This window comes from Moschus berezovskii, chromosome 17 (assembly GCF_049115385.1).
Source record: "Moschus berezovskii isolate FMDL1 chromosome 17, NW_MosBer_1.0, whole genome shotgun sequence".
NCBI classification, from domain to species: Eukaryota; Metazoa; Chordata; class Mammalia; order Artiodactyla; family Moschidae; genus Moschus; species Moschus berezovskii.
This window is the reverse complement of record NC_142476.1, coordinates 23,697,647-23,718,697: the sequence shown is the minus strand read 5'-3', so window position 1 is coordinate 23,718,697 and position 21,051 is coordinate 23,697,647. Positions and strand designations below refer to the sequence as shown.

At 39.4% G+C, this 21,051-nt stretch overlaps 1 protein-coding gene across 4 annotated transcripts in view; it reads right to left on the bottom strand.

Annotated features, from left to right (window-relative positions):
- Nucleotides 1-255: 255 nt before the first annotated feature.
- The window catches only part of KCNK2 (potassium two pore domain channel subfamily K member 2), a 231,478-nt gene continuing 210,682 nt past the window's right edge, over nucleotides 256-21,051 (bottom strand). For all 4 annotated transcript variants that reach the window (XM_088845270.1, XM_088845271.1, XM_055419079.2 and 1 more), the window contains exons 7-8: nucleotides 1,335-1,687; nucleotides 256-814 (exon numbers count right to left, since the gene is read on the bottom strand). In XM_088845270.1, the coding sequence (XP_088701396.1) occupies nucleotides 1,370-1,687 (318 nt within the window). In that variant the 3' untranslated portion in view covers nucleotides 256-814; nucleotides 1,335-1,369. The remainder of the gene's footprint in view (nucleotides 815-1,334; nucleotides 1,688-21,051) is intronic.

Below are 21,051 nucleotides of genomic sequence, written 5' to 3'. Positions count from 1 at the left end.
ATTTAAATTGTGCTATAACAGCTTTTTCTCTAATGTCAGAGATGAATTATGCCTGCATTCTGCATTTTTCCATGTGCAAAATCACAGTGATCCAGTTTCAGCTTCTGCTCTCACACTCAGCCACAACTCCAGAGGTACACCCACGGCAGGCGAGGGCTGTGCCCAACTCTGCCTACACATCCCCTCCCCTCACCGGGCACAAGTTACCCAGGAAAAGAAAACCATATAAGCCTTTCATACATCAGAAAACAGATAGATGCTGGCAGTATAATGTTTATTAGCAAATGCTTATAACACATTGTTTGGCTCTCTTCATGTCATCGGAATGGCAATTCACACCAATTGTCTAAATTCATCTTCAATAATATCCATTTTAACAGTTTTCTTTTGTCAGATCACTTATGGAGATATATATATATATGGATTTTCTTCTTCCACTTTAAAAAAAGTATATATATATGTATGTGTATATATATATACACATACATAGTTAGTAATAAGTGATAAACTTGAAATACTGCCAGGGAAAGAAGGGACTGTTTGGGAGGGGCCAATTTTACTGGCCTGGTAATAATTACACTGTATGCATGTGCCATTGGTACCCGAGTCAGATAAATACTCAGAGGGGCCATCTTTGCACCTCGTTTCTCTGCAGTGCCTGTAACGCTAGGGTTTCTGAGTGTGCTTCAGTGTCCATCTAATTTGGCATCTATTCCTTCTTCGGGCATCATCACTTCGGTGTTTTACACACTTGTTTCCAGCAAGGTATGGTATTCAAACGGGAGTTGTGGGGAAAAGGACTGTGGAGTTGAGCCTAGGGGTGGGGCAGGGAAGGAGAAACCACACATTAGCTAGAGAGGTTCTGTTTCTTCATAAGATAAGGCACTGACAGAAATTTTCTTAGGTAAAAGGCTGCATAAGAATTTCTTGCCATTTACAAAAAGAAATGTTGTCATCCATAAATGGTCCATATCTAGGCTCAGTTAGGTAGACCCTGAAAAGTAAGGACTGATCCCTCAAAGCTACATTATTACCAGAAACAATTATAATTCATTCTGAGGCCTTATGGCACGTTAGGAAAAGAGGGAGCAAAACAGTCTGGGCACAAAAAAGGCATCAGACATCGCTTGTTTTATTCCACTCGTCAAAGAAAGTGGATTGTTCAACAAGCATCATCAAAAAAAAAAAAAAAATAGTGCTGGCTCAGAATTCCAAATTCTCTTGATGGCAGATGACCATGATGGGTGTATCTATTTTTTCCCCCCTTTGGAGCTCATGCACAATTTTAAAAATGCTACCAGCAACAGTCATAAAGAGCATATAGAAGTCCTCACCTAATGGCTATGCCTGAGGCTCTTCAAAGAGAGGGCTACTTAATGTTCTCAATAACAGCGATTTCCTCGCCCGCACAGTGCGGTGTCAATCCGTTCAAATAGATACTTTCCGTTTTCAGTAAGGAAGGCAGGACATCCCTCTCGCTGGCCAGGTGGCTCACGGACAGGGTCCTCCTACAGGGAGTCAGCGCCTGGCTGTGGTTTCCAGCCAGTTCTGCAGACAGCTTCCGCTTAATGGAGGTGGCGCGCTGGAACTTGTCATAAATCTCCACGCTTAGCCGCCTCCTGGTTTCCTTGAATTCAGCTGTGACGTTGGCCGTCCACTCAGCAGCATGGGCTCTGAACTCTCCCACCTGGAACACGCATGCAGAGAAAAGACAGACATACCAACAGGACAGTCAGCGTTCTGTGTGCTTTATCCTCTGATCACTGTATTTGGAAGGTTTGAAAAGGAGGTTGTAGCTTTTTGTAATAGAAGTCATCTGAGAATTGAGGTCACTGAGCAATTTGTGAAGAGCAAGATTCCATTTTATATAGATTCAACTCTAAAAATGAATCTATGAGCTTAAACTCTATTAACCAAATTATATGAGAGGCACTAGATGTCCTTGTTTCTGGAAATGAGTCCTGTCACTGATGCTATAAAAAGCAATCTCTAACTTTTTAAAACTCTGTGAGGTTTTTTATTTTTTAAATTATAATTTTAAGAAGTATTTGAAGAAAGCTGATCGCTGAAGAATTGATGCTTTCGAACTGTGGTTTTGGAGAAGACTCCTGAGAGTCCCTTGGACTGCAAGGAGATCCAACTGGTCCATTCTAAAGGAGATCAGTCCTGGGTGTTCATTGGAAGGACTGATGCTGAAGCTGAAACTCCAATACTTTGGCCACCTCATGAGAACAGTTGACTCACTGGAAAAGACTCTGATGCTGGGAGGGATTGGGGGCGGGAGGAGAAGGGGACGACAGAGAATGAGATGGCTGGATGGCATCACCAACTCGATGGAAGTGAGTTTGAGTGAACTCTGGGAGTTGGTGATAGACAGGGAGGCCTGGCGTACTGTGATTCATGGGGTCACAAAGAGTGGGACGCGACTGAACTGAACTGAACTGAATTGAAGAAGTATTTGAATATGGAGAAGTCAGGAAGACACAGGAGAAACGGCAAGACAGAGTAAAAGAGCCTGGAATGTGAGCCCAGGTGACTTGGTTGGTTCTCATAGCAGCGATGCTATTTGCTCTGGACATAAACACAAATTTTAGAGACCAGAAATTGTGTGTGCAAGAACTTTGAATTCAACCCCATACTTGTCAGTTAGGAATCCTCTGTTTACTAAATAAGCAACAAAATTTTTGTCTCTGCTTCCAGAGAAAGCAAATAGAAAAGGACTGACAAGTTTATTGTCAGGCCCATTTGGAGAATTTCCAAGAAATAGTTCCTCAACGAATGTTTATGGAATTAATTAATTTAACCTGTGAGCTCCCATTTCATCAGCTGTAGAACAGGCATCTCTACAGTATATTCCTAACAGGATGGTTGGACTAACGTAGTTCAACTGCATGTAGTTATGACGGAAGCCTTTGTCTGAAGGTTAAAGCAAAAAATATCTCCAAGTCCAAAGCATGTGGCCCGAAAGAATCTGCCTGCAATGCAAGAGACTGGGGTTTGATACCTTGGTTGGGAAGATGCCCTGTAGGAGGGCATGGCAACCCACTCCAGTATTCTGGCCTGGGGGATTCCATGGACAGAGGAGCGTGGCGGGCTACAGTTCATGGGGTTGCAAAGAGTTAGACACAACTGAGTGGTTAACACTTTCACTTTCAAGCACGTGCATGATAATGTTCTCTCTGACGTCTTTAAAATGATTCTGTACTCTAGTGACCTAAAACAGAACAATGACCAATCCCATGATAAACTTTTTCTTAATCAACTAGAATTCAGTAATCAAGAAGACTTCCTAGAATAATCTCCTAAGGTGGACAAGTCCCCCACCCATCTGCTTTGGGGGCACACTTCACTCACTTTTTAAATGATGCGGGCACCTCCTTACCTGGCAAGTGAATAACTACAGCTTTGTTTGGTTTTGCTTTACCTCTGTTTCTTTTTGTTTTAAATTTTGATATGGGAAACATAATTGATAGTTTCTGCTATAGTTTGAATTCCTAAAAATTCATATATTGAAATCCTAACTCCACAGGTGATTGTATCAGGAGGTGGGGCCTTTGGGAAGCGCTTAAGTCATGAAGTGAAGCCCTCGTGAATGAGAGCAGCATTCTTACAAAAGAGAATCTAGAAAAATCCCTCACCCCTTCCACCATGTGAGGACACAGCAAGAAGGCTCTGGCTCCAAACAAGGAAGAGAGTCCTTTATCATGCTGACACAATGATTTTGAATCTCCAGAACTGTGAGAAATAAATGTTGTTTATAAGATCCCCAGTGTGTGGTATTTAGTTATAGCAGCCTGATGGAACTAAGTGAGGTTCTAAATATTTACACTGAAAGTCATAGATATGTGTGTGGGTTGCAGGGCAGTGTGTGGGGGGGTACACAAGATGGAAACTGTTCAAATATCCTTGGAAGGTGGCACATAACAGATCAGTTCTTCTGTATCCACCCATAATTACATTCATGCACACATTTCATGATCTACTTTTTATTTTAAAAAGGTCCACTTTCTACTTGTATTGTCCTAACAAGGAATAATTGCTTGTTTTCCGGATCTGGTTTTGGAAAAAGCAAAAATGGAAAAATGAGAGGTTTGTGGCGCACATAATTCGCAAGATCAAGCATTCCTTAATCACTGAGGCATCTTAGAGGGAACCTACAGGAAAAGAAGTGCTAATTTTATAGCAATTCAGCCTGAAGATTCTTGCTGTTCCCATAAGGGACTGTGCCTGACTGCACTTAGCTCCAAAAACAATTATTGAAAGTTTAATTCTGCTTTGGGGAAACTCTCTGGTTAGGCAGTATCGATCAGTGGTTAGAAATGCTGACTCACTCCAAACACACTTATAAATAAACCCTCCAACTGTTTATATTCTTTTTCTGTTTCCCAGCTGTCTTTATTAGACTAAACATTTTGAGTCTGGGGTCTATACTATATTCATTGGTGTATATAAAACATCTAATGTCTGGAACAGAAAAAGCATAGGTAGAAATTTGATGAATTGCACTGAATTAATAAGTAAACACTATTCATAAAGTTTTGAAATACACTTTAACATAAAAAGTTAAGAGATTCAGTTGTTTCTCTATCAGTTTTGATTTAAAGGCTTAAAACTACCATATGCTTACAGAGAGAACTTGATTAATATGGTCTTGAACAAAACAGTTATCATTCTCCAACATATCATTAAATTCTCCTAATTTACATTAAAAGTAGATAATCTCAAGCAGTGTGAAATTTGCTGTTTAAAATAAAACAATCGCTATTGATGAAAATCTAAACATTCTATCTGACTTTTATTCCTATCTTACCAATGATTTTATTAAAAAGGAATTAACCTGTTCTATTTGAGAATTCATAATTTTCTAAGTGTGAAAAGAAAAAATACTAATATACTATTTTCTATTATGAGCTTATCTTAATAGTATGGTTAATGCTATAAGGAAAACAGCTAACAGTCTACATATTTGTTTAAATAAATGTTTGTGAAAAGTGTAAGAATTAACTACTATATTCAATTTCCTCCCATAAACGACTGGTTAACTAGAAATAATCACTTTCTTAGAGGACATCCATCCGAGTAAGCCTCTAAATCATGCCTCAAGTCTGGAGGCACTGTCAAAACTTGTGGACCTAAAATTAGGTCTATTCTCTTTTTGAAATTAATTTTTATTGGTGAATGGTGATTTACAATGTTGTGTTAATTTCTGCTGTACAGCAAAGTGAATCAGTTATACATATACATATATCCATTGCTTTTTAGATTCCTTTCCTGTATGTCACTACAGAGTATTAAGTAGAGTTCCCTGAGCTATACGGTAGGCCCTTATTGGTTATCTATATGATATATAGTGGTGTGTATATGTCAATCCCAACCTCCCAATTTAAAGGGAGGGATAAATTTGGAGTTTGGGATTAACAGATATACACTGCTATATATCAAACAGATAACCAACATGGACTTACTATATAGCACAGGGAACACTAGTCAATATTTTGTAATAACTTGTAAGGGAAAAAATCTGAAAAATAATAGATATGTGTATATTGGAATCACTCTGCTATACACCTGAAACAAAAACAACATTGTAAATCAACTATACTTCAGTAAAAAACTTCTTATTGTTAATAATAGATTTTGCTTATCTAAAATGCAGGTGTTAATACTTTTATTTGCTAATTTTCTATCTCCTACAACTAGGATGTAAGTTCTATGTATATCCCAGCACCTAGGATAGTACCTAGTATGTGGCTGACTTCTAAGAAATACCTGTTAAGTGCATGAGTATATGCCCCCCAAATTCATGTTCTCTGTCATCTTGCACCTGAGTGATAACTAGAGCCATAGTATAGCAAGCATACCTCCACTGGTCTTTCTTCTCTTTTCTAACCTTTATTCCTTCTCCCTTTTGGTGACCATTAATATTTTTGCAAAAATGGTCTTATATTAAACATACTGTTTTGCAAATGGATTTTTTTCACATAGCCAATTTTGGTTATTTTGTTTTTCTCTATGAGTACTCATTATACTAACTCATGGAGAAGGAAATGGCAACCCAATCTGGCTACAGTCCATGGGGTCACAAAGAGCTGGACACGACTGAGCGACTTACACACACACACACACACACACCACCTCATAGTTTATACTATCTGCCTAGCATTCTACGGTGATGAATGTGGCATGCTCCTGTTGATGAATAAGGGTTTGTTTTTTGTTTGTCTTCTTTTGCTATAGAAAATAATACTTCAGTGAATATTCTTATACCCATATCTTGGTTAATGTGATCAAGTATTACTAGAAGTGGAAAAACGGTGTCAAAAGATACATATATTTTCAGATTTTGAGGATGCTGAGATTTCCATCTAATCCCTACTGTCTTCAGACTCAAGGTTCCCAGTCAACCCACTATTTCCTCTTTTTGCACACTGAGGTCACCTCTGTCTTTTCACAGTAAAAAAAGCACCAGATCAAGGATCCTGCAAAGAAACCCTTTTAGAGATTTTAATCATATCTATTGTGACTGGAAATTTAACTGGTAATAAAAAATTGACTGAAAAATGAAAGCCTTCCTTAACTTGATCTGATTTTTCTCCAGAAGCAGGTTTCTTGAAGTCACCATGATCACTCAGATTGCACTAATGACACACAGCTTCCTGCGGAGCAAGGTGCTTCCACAAATTAGTGATTCCTGCAAATTAGTAAAAGCCTAAATACAGGTAAAGCTCAGACTTGTCTGACTTCATAACTCTTTAATTTCTCATCTTTAATTGCACTCAATCTCTGGCAGAGGCCGGTAGAATACTGCTTCTAGGGACATGTTATTTTTTTCTTTCTAATTTTTCTAGAGTTTCCAGGGGTGGAAATGAATCTCTGGAGGTCATAAGGGCTGCAGCTGGAAATGTCATCAAACAGGGATAGGAGGGGTTAGCAAGAGGTGAGAAGAAGCCTCCAGTTCCAGCTCTGTCACTTAGCTGGGTGCCTACAGCCAAGCAATTTAACCTTTTTTTTGAGTTTCAGATTCCTTATCTATAAAATAGGTTATAATAATCTATTTCACAGGAGAAACAAACGGTGTGTGTATGCATGTGTGTGTATGTGTGTGGGTGTCTGTGTTCTTACAACATAAAGAACTGCACAATTAGTGATTATGATGATAACCCTGGGTAATGATGATATGGTTTGCTAAGGGTACTTAAAGGACTTCCTTGGTGGCTCAGATGGTAAAGCGTCTGCCTACAGTGCGGGAGACCCGGGTTCAGTCCTTGGGTCGGGAAGATCTCCTGGAGAAGGAAATGGCAACCCACTCCAGTATTCTTGCCTGGAAAATCCCATGGATGGAGAAGCCTGGTAGGCTACAGTCCATGGGGTCGCAGAGTCAGACACAACTCAGTGACTTCACTTTCACGGGCACTTAAAGAGCTTAAAGAAAAGTACCAGATACAGAATAAATGATATAGAATTGAAAAAAAATGGGACATTTTCCCCTGGAATATAATTCACAGGTTCTAAGCACCCAGTGGCAGCGTGATCTAAGTTCTCTGATACTCTCAACAGAAGCGCTACAGATGGATCAAACCCAGAGTTTCGGAGGTCTTTAAGGTATGAGGTATTTTGAGAACGTTGGAGACATACATAAAAATTCAATTGGCCAATCATCCCAGTCAGAGACACTGAATGATATATTTCACCACTCAAATGAATGTTGAGGCAAGAGATTGTTTGTGTTTGCCTTATGCTCATTATTACAACTGAAATAATACTGTAAAATATAATAGTGAATTTATTGTATCACTCAATAAACATGTATAACTTATAATAAAAGGGACTCTCATTATTAATATAAGTCTATGTGATGGGATGGAGTAAATTTTGTATGCACAGATAGAGCCTACTATGTGTGGGGCATTGTTCTTTAAAAAATATGAACTTATTTAATATTTACAACTCTGTGGGGAATATTTTATTATTTCAGAGAAGAAATTGAGGCAAGAGACATTAAAAAACTTTAGACACACAGTGAATATGCCAGGATTCAAATTTGGAGGTCTAACTCCAGCATATTGTTTTGCCTCACCAGGAAAATCACTGCGGATGCTGATTGCAGCCATGAAATTAAAAGACGCTTACTCCTTGGAAGGAAAGTTATGACCAACCTAGACAGCATATTAAAAAGCAGAGACATTACTTTGCCAACAAAGGTCCGTCTAGTCAAGGCTATGGTTTTTCCAGTGGTCATGTATGGATGTGAGAGTTGGACTGTGAAGAAAGCTGAGCACTGAAGAATTGATGCTTTTGAACTGTGGTGCTGGAGAAGACTCTTGAGAGTCCCTTGGACTGAAAGGAGATCCAACCAGTCCATTCCAAAGGAGATCAGTCCTGGGTGTTCATTGGAAGGACTGATGCTAAAGCTGAAACTCCAGTACTTTGGCCACCTCATGCGAAGAGTTGACTCACTGGAAAAGACTCTGATGCTGGGAAGGATTGGGGGCAGGAGGAGAAGGGGACGACAGAGAATGAGACGGCTGGATGGTATCACCAACTCAATGGACGTGAGTTTGAGTGAACTCCAGGAGTTGGTGATGGACAGGGAGGCCTGGCATGCTGTGATTCATGGGGTTGCAGAGTCGGACACGACTGAGCGACTGAACTGAACTGAACTGATGTGATGGAATGGAGTAAATTTTGTATGCAGATAGAGCCTACTATATGTGCTGGGCATTGTTCTTTTAAAAATATGAACTTATTTCATATTTAAAACTCTGTGGGGAAGATTTTTATTATTTCACAGAAGAAATTGAGGCTAGAGAGATTAAAAAACTTTAGACACACAATGAATATGCCAGGATTCAAATTTGGCGGTCTAACTCCAGCATATTGTTTTGCCTCACCAGGAAAATCTTGTTAATTCCAAAGGATAAAAATCTTTGGGAGGAGTGCAAAGCAAATTCACATTATGTGGAAATCCACCCTATAGCAGGTTATTATGGTGAGGAACTACCACTGTAATTTCCTAAAGATATTGAAAAGAATGAAAATTTCTTCATGAAAAGTGCACTAGGAGCACTTACCGATTCAATAATGACATCTATTTCCTCTCTATTGTGCCCTTATTTTTCTCCTATTACTATTCTTCATGATACTAGACAAGGAACATAGCAGTTCAAACTCAAATCAAAAATAGAAAAGAAAAAGAAAAGAAAGGAGAGTCCCTCAAAAACAAAACTAAGGCCATCAACATAATTAGTTAGTTCAGTCACTCAGTCGTGTCCGACTCTTTGCAACCCCATGAATCACAGCATGCCAGGCCTCCCTGTCCATCACCAACTCCGGGAATTCACTCAAACTCATGTCCATCGAGTCAGTGATGCCATCCAGCCATCTCATTCTCTGTCGTCCCCTTCTCCTCCCGCCCCCAATCCCTACCAGCATCAGAGTCTTCTCCAGTGAGTCAACTCTCTGCATGAGGTGGCCAGAGTATTGGAGTTTCAGCTTTAACATCAGTCCTTACAATGAACACCCAGGACTCATCTCCTTTAGAATGGACCAGTTAGATCTCCTTGCAGTCCAAGGGACTCTCAAGAGTCTTCTCCAACACCACAGTTCAAAAGCATCAATTCTTCGGCGATCAGCTTTCTTCACAGTCCAACTCTTACATCCATACATGACCACTGGAAAAACCATAGCCTTGACTAGACGGACCTTTGCTGGCAAAGTAATATCTCTGCTTTTTAATATGCTGTCTAGGTTGGTCATAACTTTCCTTCCAAGGAGCAAGCGTCTTTTAATTTCATGGCTGCAATCAGCATCTGCAGTGATTTTGGAGCCCCAAAAAATAAAGTCTGACACTGTTTCCACTGTTTCCCCATCTATCTGCCATGAAGTGATGGTACCAGATGCCATGATCTTAGTTTTCTGAATGTTACTTATTCCCATTTGTCTAAAACATTCCTGACCTAAAAGAACTGTCTATACCAATGTATTCATAAAATAGCACATGGTATCCTAAAGAACAGACTCCTATTTTTAAATGATAAAATTATACGTTCCAACTCTGAAGGTGCTTTTTTGATTTCAAAGACATTAAAAAATAAGGTCCAGAGATCAGTACATTTATATAAGTAAAATTTTCCTCCACTGAAATGTTAATGCTTATGGATAATTACAATGAATCCTTATGCATTAAGGCATGCTTGTTTCATCAGGTTTTTAGAAAAATTGTTCAAGAACTTATTCAAATGCTGAATTATGTCATCTCGCTAACACTAAGCAAATCTACAAACAATAATAACAAAGCTGAAGACTCCAACATGAGCAGAAATAGCTCCTAGGGGATTGCCTGCAGCTCATGCACATGACTCAGTGAAGAGATCTTCCTCTGTGTTCCATGTATTCTTAACATTCACTTAATTCTCATGGCCCAGCCATCTTATTTACAAGAAAGAAAGAAAATGGAGTGCTACAAATGGCCGCTTGCCTTCTAGATGCTACTGGAAATGCTCTCATCCTTGCGACTCAATGCAGTTGCACTGTTCTGTGTCCTTCTTTTGCCTGATCTTCTAGCAAAAAGAGGCATTGGTGAAGACTTCGTTCCTCCCAATCAGTCTTTGCTCTTAATTTCCAAATCAGTACATTTTCATGTTTTTCTTTTCTTTTTTTTTTAAACCATTCAGGTTAATTCTCAATCAACCTAGAGGGATCATTTTCTTTTACCTTCCTCTTAACTACCTTTGTACCTTAGGCTTCTATTCTTTTCATTTCTCCTGGATAACCATATCCTTCCAATCATTTCCATTAAAATCTATTTGCTGACAACTCTCAAATATATATTTCTAGATCAGGTCTCCCTACTGAATTCTGTATCTGTACAACTGACTGCTTAAGAAACAGATTCAGTTTAGATGGACCCCAGGCATCTCAAATATAGCACATTTCCAAATAAAATCCTTTAACTTCTTAAACCTGTTCTTACTTAATTTCTTACCACAGTGAATAGCACCATTAACCAGCAAGTTTCCTAAATGGAACTTCAGTGATAATCCTTTATTCTTCCTCTCACCCAATCGACACCAAATCAACCCAAAGTCTTGCTTATTTACCTCTTTTTCTCACAATTCCATGTACTTCTCTCTGTTCAAACTGCTAAAACTATTTGTCTAGTCCATCATTTTGTCTCATCTATATTATTTCAACAGCTTCCTAACCAGTGTTGCTGACCTAAGTCTATCGCCCTTATGTGTATTCTTCACACAACAGCCAGAGTGCACCTTAATAAACATAAATCAATCAACAATTTCCCCTGCATAAACCATACAATTGACATTCATTTCACTTAGTTTAAATTCCTTAAAGTGGCTCGTATATTTTAAGGCTTACCTACTGTTCCAGCTCAATTCTCACTCTCAACCCTCTCAAAAGTCTACTCCTGGGGCCATTCTGAACATTTGTTTTTTCATTTTTATTGAATTTGTTATAATATTGCTTACTTTTTTTTGTTTTGTTTTGTTTCTAGCAGTGAGGCATGTGGGATCTTAGCCCCCCGATCAGGGATTGAACCCACACTCCCTGCATTCGAAGATGAAGTCTCACCTACTGGACCACCAGGGAAGACTCTGAACATTTCTTTCATTTCCTCAAACACGCCACTCTTTCTTCTCTTTCATTCATTACTTACTATTTTCTCTATCCGGAATACTGATTCCCAGCCTTTCTCTGGGATATTTTCTACTCATCCTAAATTAGACATCTTTATGGGGCCATTCTCTGATCCTCTAGACATCAGATCACTTGATATTTGTATCTGCATAAGCCTGTACTTCCCTGGCATTACTCTCATCACAACTTATTACAGCTATAAGTTTAAACCCTCTTTTGGCTTCATGTCTATGGAAATCTTCAGGCAAAAATACTGGAGTGAGTTGCAGATTTTTTACTGCCTGAGCCAAATACAGAGGGTTTGTCTGCCATGTACTATTCAGTATTCTCCGAACCTGGAGGAATATACATGTGGAAGTTCAATAAGCATTTGTTAGACAAATGAATATCAATAACTTCAGATAAACAGATGACACCGCCCTATGGCAGAAAGTATAGAGGAACTAAAGAACCTCTTAATGAAAGTGAAAGAGAAGAGTGGAAAAGCTGGCTTAAAACTCAACATTCAGAAAGCTAAGATCATGGCATCCGGTCCCATCACTTCATGGCAAATAGATGGGGAAACACTGGAAACAGTGAGAGACTTTATTTTCTTGGGTTCCAAAATCACTGCAGATAATGACTGCAGCCATGAAATCAGAAGATGCTTGCTCCTTGGGAGAAAAGCTATGACAAACTTAAGCAGCATATTAAAAAGCACAGATATTACTCTGCCAACAAAGGTCCATCCAGTCAAAGCTATGGTTTTTCCAGTAGTCATGTATGGATGTGAGAGTTGGACCATAAAGAAAGCTGAGCACCAAAGAATTGATGTTTCTGAACTGTGATGTTGGAGAAGACTTGCGAGTCACTTGGACTGCAAAGAAATCAAAGCAGTCCATCCTAAAGGAAATCAGTCCTGAATATTCACTGGAAGGACTGATGCTGAAGCTGAAGCTCCAATACTTTGGCCACCTGATGCAAAGAACTGACTCATTGGAAAAGATCCTGATAATGGGAAAGATTGAAGGCAGGAGGAGAAGGGAACGACAGAAGACGAGATGGTTGGATGGCGTCACTGACTCGAAGGACATGAGTTTGAGCAAGCTCCAGGAGTTGGTGAAGGACAGGGAAGCCTGGCATGCTGCGGTCCATGGGGTCGCCAAGAGTCGGGCACGACTGAATGACTGAACTGAACTGAGACGAATGAATGACAGACAAATCAATCACGTTTTGAATATACACTCCATTAAATAAGAGGCTGCTTCTCAGTGACTGTACTGGGATAATCTTTTTTACCTCAGGAGGGAGACATGGGCAGGTTTATTTGAAGCATGTTTCCTCAAAGTTTTTAGTCTTTGGAGAGCTTCCTCAGCATTCTAAGAAGCCTACAATACTGCTAATGTCTTCTTTCATAGTGAAGAACATTTTCAGTGTTCTCATAGAGAATTTTCAGTGTTCTCCGTTTGAAAAGAGTATTTTAAATAGTATGTCTTTTAAATGCTTGGTCTTTATCAACTGCATTTCTGGGGTTAATTACCTCCAAACAACTCTACAAAACGTCAGCAAAATGTTTTTTCCAAAAGAGTAAAGCCGACTTTTGAGCAAACTCCAGGAGATGGTGAAGGACAGGGAAGCCTGGCGTACTGCAGTCCCTGGAATCTCAGAGTCAGACACAACTTAGCGACCGAACAACAAAAAAATCTGACTTGTGGGGAGCCGTACTTTTTTACACTTTTCTTTTTTCCCTCTGATCTGTTTCTGAGCCATGTTTCTTTGACAAGAAGTCTTAATGCTACTTTGACTCTTGATAAGAGGTAAACCTGTGAAATTCCTCAAATTTAGAATAATTCTAACCTTAATTATTTATTTACAATAACTCTCTAGTTCACTATGACCCTCAGTTCAGTTCAGTTCAGTCGCTCAGTTGTGTCTGACTCTTTGCAACCCCATGAATCACAGCACGCCAGGCCTCTCCGTCCATCACCAACTCCCGGAGTTCACTCAAACTCATGTCCATCGAGTCGGTGATGCCATCCAGCCATCTCATTGTCTGTCGTCCCCTTCTCCTCCCACCCCCAATCTTTCCCAGCGTCAGAGTCTTTTCCAGTGAGTCAACTCATCGCATGAGGTGGCCAAAGTACTGGAGATTCAGCTTTAGCATCAGTCCTTCCAATGAACACCCAGGATTGATCTTCTTTAGAATGGACTGGTTGGATCTCCTTGCAGTCACCCAAAACTCCACCATCTTGAACAAATCTTTGCCCTCTGTACCTTTCCCTTATATCAGAAAGCCTAGTGTTCTCTGTGTCAGCTTTTCACCAGAATCATAACTACCCACTTTGCCTAACTATTTACTAGCTTTGAATTTCTACAATCCTCTTTATAGAGTTTTGCGTTTTGATCATTAATAGGTGAGTGATAATAAAAATTTGCTAGCATTCTAAAGCATCCATTTCCAAAGATGAGTATCTCAGCAATTATTTGCAGACAGTTACTTCAGAGTAAAAACTGGTGGCATGATTTGGAAATCTAGCAGCACCAACTCTGCCAGTCCTCTGTGATAAGATAATTCAGATTTTCCTTCCCTCAAAGTCCCTCCCAACAATCATTTTTCTTGCATAACTCCATCCCCATTATCACTTCATGTACAAGAACATTTTTTTTTTTCAGAGCTACAATCTTTTCTAAAGATTTTTCCCCTGGAGATCTTACCATGCCTTACCCATATTTTCTGTTCTAATTGGCTTTACTTTTTCTTCCTATGTGCACTCAATTAACTATGAATAATAATCACTCATTACAGACAAGCTAATCCCTTTTATGGAGTCATAAATGGATGAGGAATTTTTTTCTGAAATGTTGGAAGGTTTTTGTAAAGTTTTCACAATTACCCACAGCCAACTCAAATATTGGATAATACTTGAGCCTTAAGTTTTCTTTAAAAAAAAATATTCTATTTACAGGCAGATCTGATCAGAGTAGCATTAATAGAAAACCTTTTCCCTAAGGATATAAAGCAAAGCTGAACATTTAGGATTTAACGGCCATTAAGTAACCTCCTTCACCAGACATAACACTAAGAGGTTTTTCTTGTCTTTTTGACCAATGTTTTTTCCTGACCCTTTTGACAGTGGGATTTTAATTTACTCCTCTTAGTACTCAGAAACTTATCTACCTTAATAACTTGAGGAAAGTTAAATATTATAAGCAGGTAGCTGAGTTGAAATCATCCCCTGGTTAAATATGTAAAAATTATTTGAAGCCTACTTTGCATTCCAATTTCAAAGGTTGCCTAGACTATAATTTCTGACAATTATCATTAATTCATTTTCTGAAGTATTGTTGAACTGTACTATTAAAAGGACAATTCAAAGTATTCTCTTTATCAACCAGGTTAAAACACACACACACACAAGAAAAAGGATTACAAAGTGTCACATTATCTTGAGAGAACAGTACATGATGTTTTTCTCTGGTTTTCAGGAAAGTATATGTAATATTCATAAAGTCTCCTTAATCTAAACTATCTTTTTTAGTTAGCAATTTCTCCACTTCTTAATACCACACATATTAACATAACTGTATAAAGATTAAGTACAACAGTTTTAATTTAAAAAGTCAAGAAGGATAATAATACTAATACCATGATTTTATCTTTCATCAAAAATTGCAAAAGGATAAAGTATATTATTAACTGCACTAATAATGAGGTGGGGTTGTGAAATCAGACACTCCCATGTTGCACAGTAAATTCAGCTTCTTGATTATTGTCACTGTAGTGACATACCGGCTCTGTGTCACTGAACACCTCTGAAAGCCTCCCCCCTGGTCTGGGGTTACTTTAACAACCTATATTACAGAGCTCATCCAACTTAAGTAACATTTTATTGTGTTATAAAAATATGGGAATTAAGATTCATGAAGCAAAATAATTTACATATGTTTTAATACAATTCTCCACATTTTTATATGATTGAGTTACAGTAACTAGACATTTGTCTGTTAGTAAGTGTGGACACTCTATGATGGGGGGTGATGTTGCGGGGTGGTGTTGGGAGGTATGCTGGGGGGTATTGTTGGGGGGTGGTGTTGGGGGTGGTCATCATCTGTTTGTTATTTAATTCCTTAAACATGTATGTGAAGTGAAGTTGCTCAGTCGTGTCCGACTCTTTGTGACCCCATGGACTGCAGTCCACCAGACTCCTCGGTCCATGGAATTTTCCAGGCAAGAGTACTGGAGTGGGTTGCCATTTCCTTCTCCAGGGGATCTTCCCAACCCAGGGATCAAACCTGGGTCTCCTACATTGCAGGCAGAAGCTTTACCGTCTGAGCCACCAGGGAAAAAAGAAAAACACACCCATTCAAAAGTAATAATTGAATGAAAGGGTGGGCTGAAAACCTTACAGGCATTCTCCACAAAATGTTGTCTTTATATAATTAACAAAACCAAAACACGAAACGACACTTCAAAATTCATTTAGGATATCTGGAGTTAACAGTAGTTTACCTATAACAAAAGGGTATTTTATGTTCCTATAGGAATGCAAGTTGTTGTTTACTTGCTAAGCCATGCCCAATTTTTTTGCGACCCCATGGACTATAACCTGCCAGGCTCCCTGCCCGTGGGATTTCCCAGGCAAGAATACGTCATGGGTTGCCATTTCCTTCTCCAGGCGATCCTCCCAACCCAGGGATCAAACCCGAGTCTCCTACACTGGCAGGCCGATTCTTTACCATTGAGCCACCAGGGGAGCCATAAGGAATACGAGACCTGTGTATTAAAAAATAGCTTTGCTTCCCTTCTTCTTGCACTTTCCTTTCTAAACAAATGAGCCCCAAAGCAGTTAGACACAACTACGGAGACATCTGTGTGACAGGTTTGGGGAGGGGGCCTCGGTACCAGAACGAAATGTCAGAGCATGAGGGGAGCACCCGCACAAGGAGTGGCACCCAGTGTGGGGTTCAGAGCCTGAGCGGGGCAAGGAGGACAAGCCCACAAGGAAGTCCAGTGTATACTGCTGCAGACCAAGCAGGAGGGAGAGGGCGTCCCTGGAGGGCTGGGAGTGGGCGCAGCAGAGGCAATTCGAGCCTGGCTATATACAAGAAGAAAACAGATATTGGGAATAACAAGGATTAGGTATTTTGCTGTAAGAGGAAATAATTACAAATACAAAAAAGCAGAGCAGATTAGAAGGAACTCTTGTGTTAGATTGGAATGGGAATATAAGTTTGAATTAATGATTATTGTTTTTTTAATTGAAGTATACAAGGCTTCCCTGATAGCTCAGCCAGTAAAGAATCCACTGGCAATGCGGGAGACTACGACACATGAGACGCAGGTTTGATCCCTGAATTGGGAAGATCCCCTGGAGAAGGAAATGGCAACTCACTCCCAGTATTCTTGTCTGGAGAATCCATGGACAGGGGAGCCTGGTGGCTGGTGGTCTACAGTCCTTGGGGTCACAAAGAGTCGGACATGATTTATCGATGAAATAGCAACAAAGATAACTGATGTAATATTATATTGGTCTCTTGTGTCTCCTGCATGGCAGGTGGCTTCTTTTCCCGCTGAGCCATCGGGGAACCCCCGTGTAATAGTCATAGTTAAATGTCAGTGTTTAAGTTCACTGATAATTAAATCCCTTGCAATTAACCTACAATGAAAATTATTTAACCTAAAATGAAGTATTTTAAATTTTAACTTAAAAATATGTGTGGGCAGACCCCACTTTTCAAAATACTTTCCGGGAGTTCACACAGACTATTGTTCTGGACCAGTGTTTTGTAACTATGGTATCAGGCAGCAATGAGAAAAGGTTTTCTCCTACAATCCATTCCCTTCCCCTCCTCCAGAGACAGAAGTTGTGATTCACTTCTTTATTCTCCTTTTCACCTTTCTGTCCTTCCCTATCCCATAGTTTAGGAAGAGAATGTAAATATTTTTTACATTCCAAGAACATGATTGATTCAGGAAGTGTCACCCAACCATGAGCTTTAGGAGTTAGTCGAACCTCTTAAAACTATATATGCACTTAGGATTTGTGCATTTTTCACTGTGAAAGGGGATCAGAGCTCTTAACAAACTCAAAGAGGATGTGACCCACTAAAGGTTATAAACTCCTGCTCTATTAAGTAAATTCAACATTGATGTTTATAAGTAGAATCTTCCTTACTAAAAGTGGAAGACCATTCAAAGCAATATGTTTTCTAAGTTTCATGGTGAGTGCTGTTTTATCTCAACTGCCTAATACAGTACAGGCACATTGTAAACACTTATAAATCTTTGCTGAATAAATGTCCCAGAAGCCAGATGAATTTTAGATGTCATAAGGAGGTGGGTAGATAACAGAGGAGAGGATGGTGGACAGGATTATGGAGAATGCTATAAATTTCAAATGAAGTGTGCCATGACACAAAGATCCACTGGAAAGGGGTTGGAAGAAAAGCTACTGACTTCATGGTACTTCTTGGGTGAGACAGATTACCTCATGAATGAATACTGATACCTAATCACAAATCATGATTGAGTGCAGTTAAGTCAAGATAAGAAATGTGAAGAGTGCATACAAAGAGGAGGAATAATTCATATTAAAGGGGTCAGATGGGATGTCTGCAGAAATGTGACATTTGATCTGAGATCTGAAGCAGCTCTGTAGTCAGCAAGGTGATAACGTGTGGAGAACATTATTCAAGGCCAGGGCATAATGTGTAAGAAGGGAAGGGACATGTGTAAAAAAAGAGTTTGGTGCAATCAGAGAATTCCTGAAAGAAGACCTGTGTGGCATGATTGCAGTGAATCTACAAGATGAGCTTTGAAAGTGAGGTAGGGCCCAAATTACATGAATGCAAAAATCATGGTAACTAAAAGATTTTGAACTTGAGGCAACCCAACAATATGCAACAGAGAATAGCATTGTCCGATCTGGGTTTTAATTTCCGTGCATGCACCACATGTTGGCAAAAAATTCTTGGGAATGCAGAAAAAAGAAACACAATTCTAGTTTCATTTATTTGTATTAAACTGCTACTAACGTTTTCTGTATGGGATGACCCTAGTGCCTTCACATGGTCCCTGTTCCCTGGAGGAATGCCAGGGGAAGAACCTGATCTCCCTGATGGGCTAGGTGACATGGGCTCGCCCATTCCCTTGCTGTCAGCATATTCTAGTGCATTCAAATTTATGGGCTATTGGATATGAGCAATATGATTACTCTCATAAAACCAAAATTCTTAAATTACAGAGTTTTAAGTAACAAGATGGGGTGTGGTGGCACATGCCGCATGGTATAATCTATGCATTTTTCTTTCTTAAAATTTGATGATCTAATTTGTGATGAGAAAGGTGTTCCATAGGATGCTACTTGGCAGATATTTTGAAACAAATAAACTATTTATCTTGCCTCTTCAAAGGAAATGATATATAAGATGGTAACTGCTATTCAAAAAAAATTTACAAAATTTGCACATATTGTCATTGTTATATTTGTCCCCTCAAATGGGGTGCTACTTATCAAATCACATATTTTAATACTTAGCAAACTTGGAAGAAGGATTTTACCACGTGTAGGAAAAACTCTGAAACAAAGGGTTTCCATGGATATTGAAAATGGGCTAACCTTAAAAACAATTGTTTGGCATCAGAGAATATGGATATTTCCTAACTTAAAATAATTTTCACAACTAGTGAATAATATTTTAAAATGAGCTCAATGTTTAAAAGGCAGAATTTTAAATTTACTTCTTTAATTTGCTCTATATGATTTACCTTTTTCTGACACGCCAGGAGATCCAACCAGTCCATTCTAAGGGAGATCGATCCTGGGTGTTCTTTGGAAGGACTGATGCTAAAGCTGAAACTGCAATACTTTGGCCACCTCATGCGATGAGTTGACTCACTGGAAAAGACTCTGATGCTGGGAAAGGTTGGGGGTGGGAGGAGAAGGGGATGACCGAGAATGAGTTGGCTGGATGGCATCACCGACTCTGTGGACATGAGTTTGAGTGAACTCCGGGAGTTGGTGATGGACAGGGAGGCCTGGCATGCTGTGATTCATGGGGTCACGGAGAGTCGGACATGACTGAGCGACTGAACTGAACTGAACGGAACTGACACGCCATCAAATCAAGAATCAAAATAAACTACACTATGGACTAGAATTGGGGATTACTATAATGTGGAGTGCTAAATCCAGATCTGATAAAGAAATAGGACATTCAAATCAAACTATTCTCATTATTAATAATTTTTTTGTGAGAGCAAAAAAATTTGAATTACCAGTAAGCACAATTAATACATTTTAAACTACTTAATTTTCATCTTTTAAAATTTCTCCCTTTACATACGTTGTAAATACATATCTAAATATTGGTATAGGAATACAGTAGTACAGGTATGTAATTTATAAATAAATATGCATACTGTAGAGGTACACTCAAAACGTTTTTACTAATAACAATTCACAATGAAAATTCTGGAGACCACTGAAAAAAGGAAACGGAAATGTGAGGCGGGAAGGAAGACATCTAGATAGGATGCTAACTGTGATGGATCAGGCAGACTAAAAGCGGAGTTTTAGAGTATGGACACAGAATGTACAGGAAAGCATTTAAATGTGTTTTGGTGACATTATCATTAGAACTTGTGATGCACAAACCACAGAGGTGAGGAAAACAAAGTATCAAGAATGACTGCAGGGTGGTCCAGTGGTGAAGACTTCCCCTTCTAATGCAGGGGATGTGGGCTCAATCCCTGGTCGGGAAGCTAAGATCCCACATGCCTCATGGCCAAAAAACCAAACATAAAACAGAAATAATATTGTAACAAATTCAATAAAGACTTTAAAAATGGTCCACATGGAAAAGAAAAGAATGACTGCAAAGAATTTGGCATGAGCAAATGAATACACGTTAAGTGATAATTTACTAAGGGCTGGAACCTGAGACAAGATCATGTTAAGTTCGAGATTATAAAGTAGTGGTTTATTATAAAGTATCTCTTGCACAGCAGCTCCTGCCAACTTTTCAGCAGGATTTCCATCTCCAGTGAGCACAGGACCCCACCAATCTCCCCCTCTAACATCCCTGGAACCATAACCTTAGCACCCACAAAGTGGGTCAGCACCCACTGGCATGGCCTTATCCTGGACCTAATCTCTGACCATAAGTCCAGTCTCTCTAGCTCTTTTACTCTCTTACCACCAATATCCCATACGGGACTGCCTCGTAGGCACTTGGTTCATTAGTGTCTTATTCCATTGGTCTCTCAACTCTTCCCTTTGCTATTCTAGCGACTCCCCCAAAAGCATCACCTCTATACCCTCCCAGGACCCCATAACTATCTGTGGACCTACTGTAACAGTCACATATCGTATCATGGCTACTGGTTTACATCTACTACATTTTCTACTGGACCCT